Source organism: Chanos chanos, chromosome 15 (assembly GCF_902362185.1).
Source record: "Chanos chanos chromosome 15, fChaCha1.1, whole genome shotgun sequence".
NCBI classification, from domain to species: Eukaryota; Metazoa; Chordata; class Actinopteri; order Gonorynchiformes; family Chanidae; genus Chanos; species Chanos chanos.
Genome location: NC_044509.1, coordinates 500,001 through 501,691, shown reverse-complemented (window position 1 = coordinate 501,691; position 1,691 = coordinate 500,001). Strand labels below are relative to the sequence as shown.

Below are 1,691 nucleotides of genomic sequence, written 5' to 3'. Positions count from 1 at the left end.
TCTCTCTCTCTCTCTCATAAACACTCTGTATACTGTACACACTCAGCCCATTTTAAAATGCACATAATATGTGCACATACACACTACCTCTATCAACACACACACACACACACACAGCTAATGTAGGCTACTGCATCACACGCAACTTTCTGTGTAACACACACACACACACACAAACACACACTCACTGAATCATACACAACTTTCCCATTGTGTAACACGTACACACAAACACACACACACACCAACCACCTCTGTTAGCACACATAACATCACCAGAACACATTCTACATACTCTGAGAACTGTCTTACAGAGACCACATGGTCATCTGGATACACACTCTTTCACAAAACTTTACAAAAATCCATTTGAAAAAATGCACTTTCCATGAAATGAATGAGTATTTTCATAAGATCTTTATTATGTATGAAACTAAAGACACTTTTTATTAAAAAAAAAAAAAAAAAAGAGAAGACACAACTCACCATCAACACAATAGAATTAGCTGCAATCCACAAAAAAGAACAATGTAACACTGCCCTCTAGTGCTCAAAACAAGAACCAAACAATCGCCATTTCTGGCAGTTGTCCTTCAACCGCATGCATTTCTTAAACTTTGTTGTTCATATAATTTGTAACACTTCAGGTTTTAGGATACTGAATCGGCACGACTGTAAACCGTCTTTGTGCTGGAAACAAGGCAAAGGGAGCAGTACTCACAGTTCATTTTCACTCGGAGGAGATGCACTGCTCTTCACGAGTGCGTTTTAATACTGTATTATATGTCTCTTTATTTGACTGACTGGTTGACAAAGCATCTAAACTGTATGTAACGCTTGTAGTTGTATGCAATCCTTTCACTGAGTGTCATATTTCCTTATTATGAAATCTCCATGGTTCTCTCACTCTCTCTCTCTCTCTCCCCCTCATGAAAAGGTAAAGGGGAGCTTTGAGTTCTTGTCTGCCCTGTCTGTGGGGTTTGGTGACGTTCTGTCCTGTTATGATCAGTGTCATTTGTACTCTGAAAAGATATAGTTGTAACGTGACTACAACACACACACACACACACACACACACACACAGCACAATATCACAACATTTTTCTGAGATCAGCATTCAGTCCCATTTATGGTGGATGGTACATCGTTCAGAACTATTTTACACAATTATTCCCAAAGGCTTCCAGTGAAGGCTGCAGACCGAGTGTCCTATGAAGGGCACAGTGAGGAGTTTGGGACGCAGCCTGAATGTCTGTCCAGCTCTACTCCTCTTTCTCTTTCTGTCCCTCTCTCTCGGTCTCTTTGTCTCGGTGCATTGGCCTACGGCTCCAGTAGAGCAGGACCTGAGTGAGAACGACCCCGCTGCACACGGAGGCCAGCACAAACGACAGCGTGTAGAGAGACACGCCCCTCTCCTACAGACACAAAACATTAACATCTTATCACAAACACTGAATCAGCGTGAAAAACTCCACTCATCCAAGTGCTCTGTGTCTACTGCCCTTGCTCTCTGTTTAACTGTGTGTTTACCACGCAGCCCGGATGAGGTGAATAAACTATAAGAATAAATTAATTAGTCAGTGAAAATGTAATTATAAATGAATAAAAATATAAATCTATGAATGATACATACATGCAAATTAATAAATGTATAAAGCTACAATGTTTATGAGCAGATATATAAACACTAA

The 1,691-nt window shown here is 40.3% G+C and overlaps 1 protein-coding gene across 1 annotated transcript in view; it reads right to left on the bottom strand.

Moving 5' to 3' along the window:
* Nucleotides 1–459: 459 nt before the first annotated feature.
* The window catches only part of LOC115828546 (mannose-P-dolichol utilization defect 1 protein-like), a 9,181-nt gene continuing 7,949 nt past the window's right edge, over nucleotides 460–1,691 (bottom strand). The window contains exon 7 of the mRNA XM_030792568.1: nucleotides 460–1,415. Coding sequence (XP_030648428.1) covers nucleotides 1,263–1,415 — 153 coding nt within the window. The 3' untranslated portion in view covers nucleotides 460–1,262. The remainder of the gene's footprint in view (nucleotides 1,416–1,691) is intronic.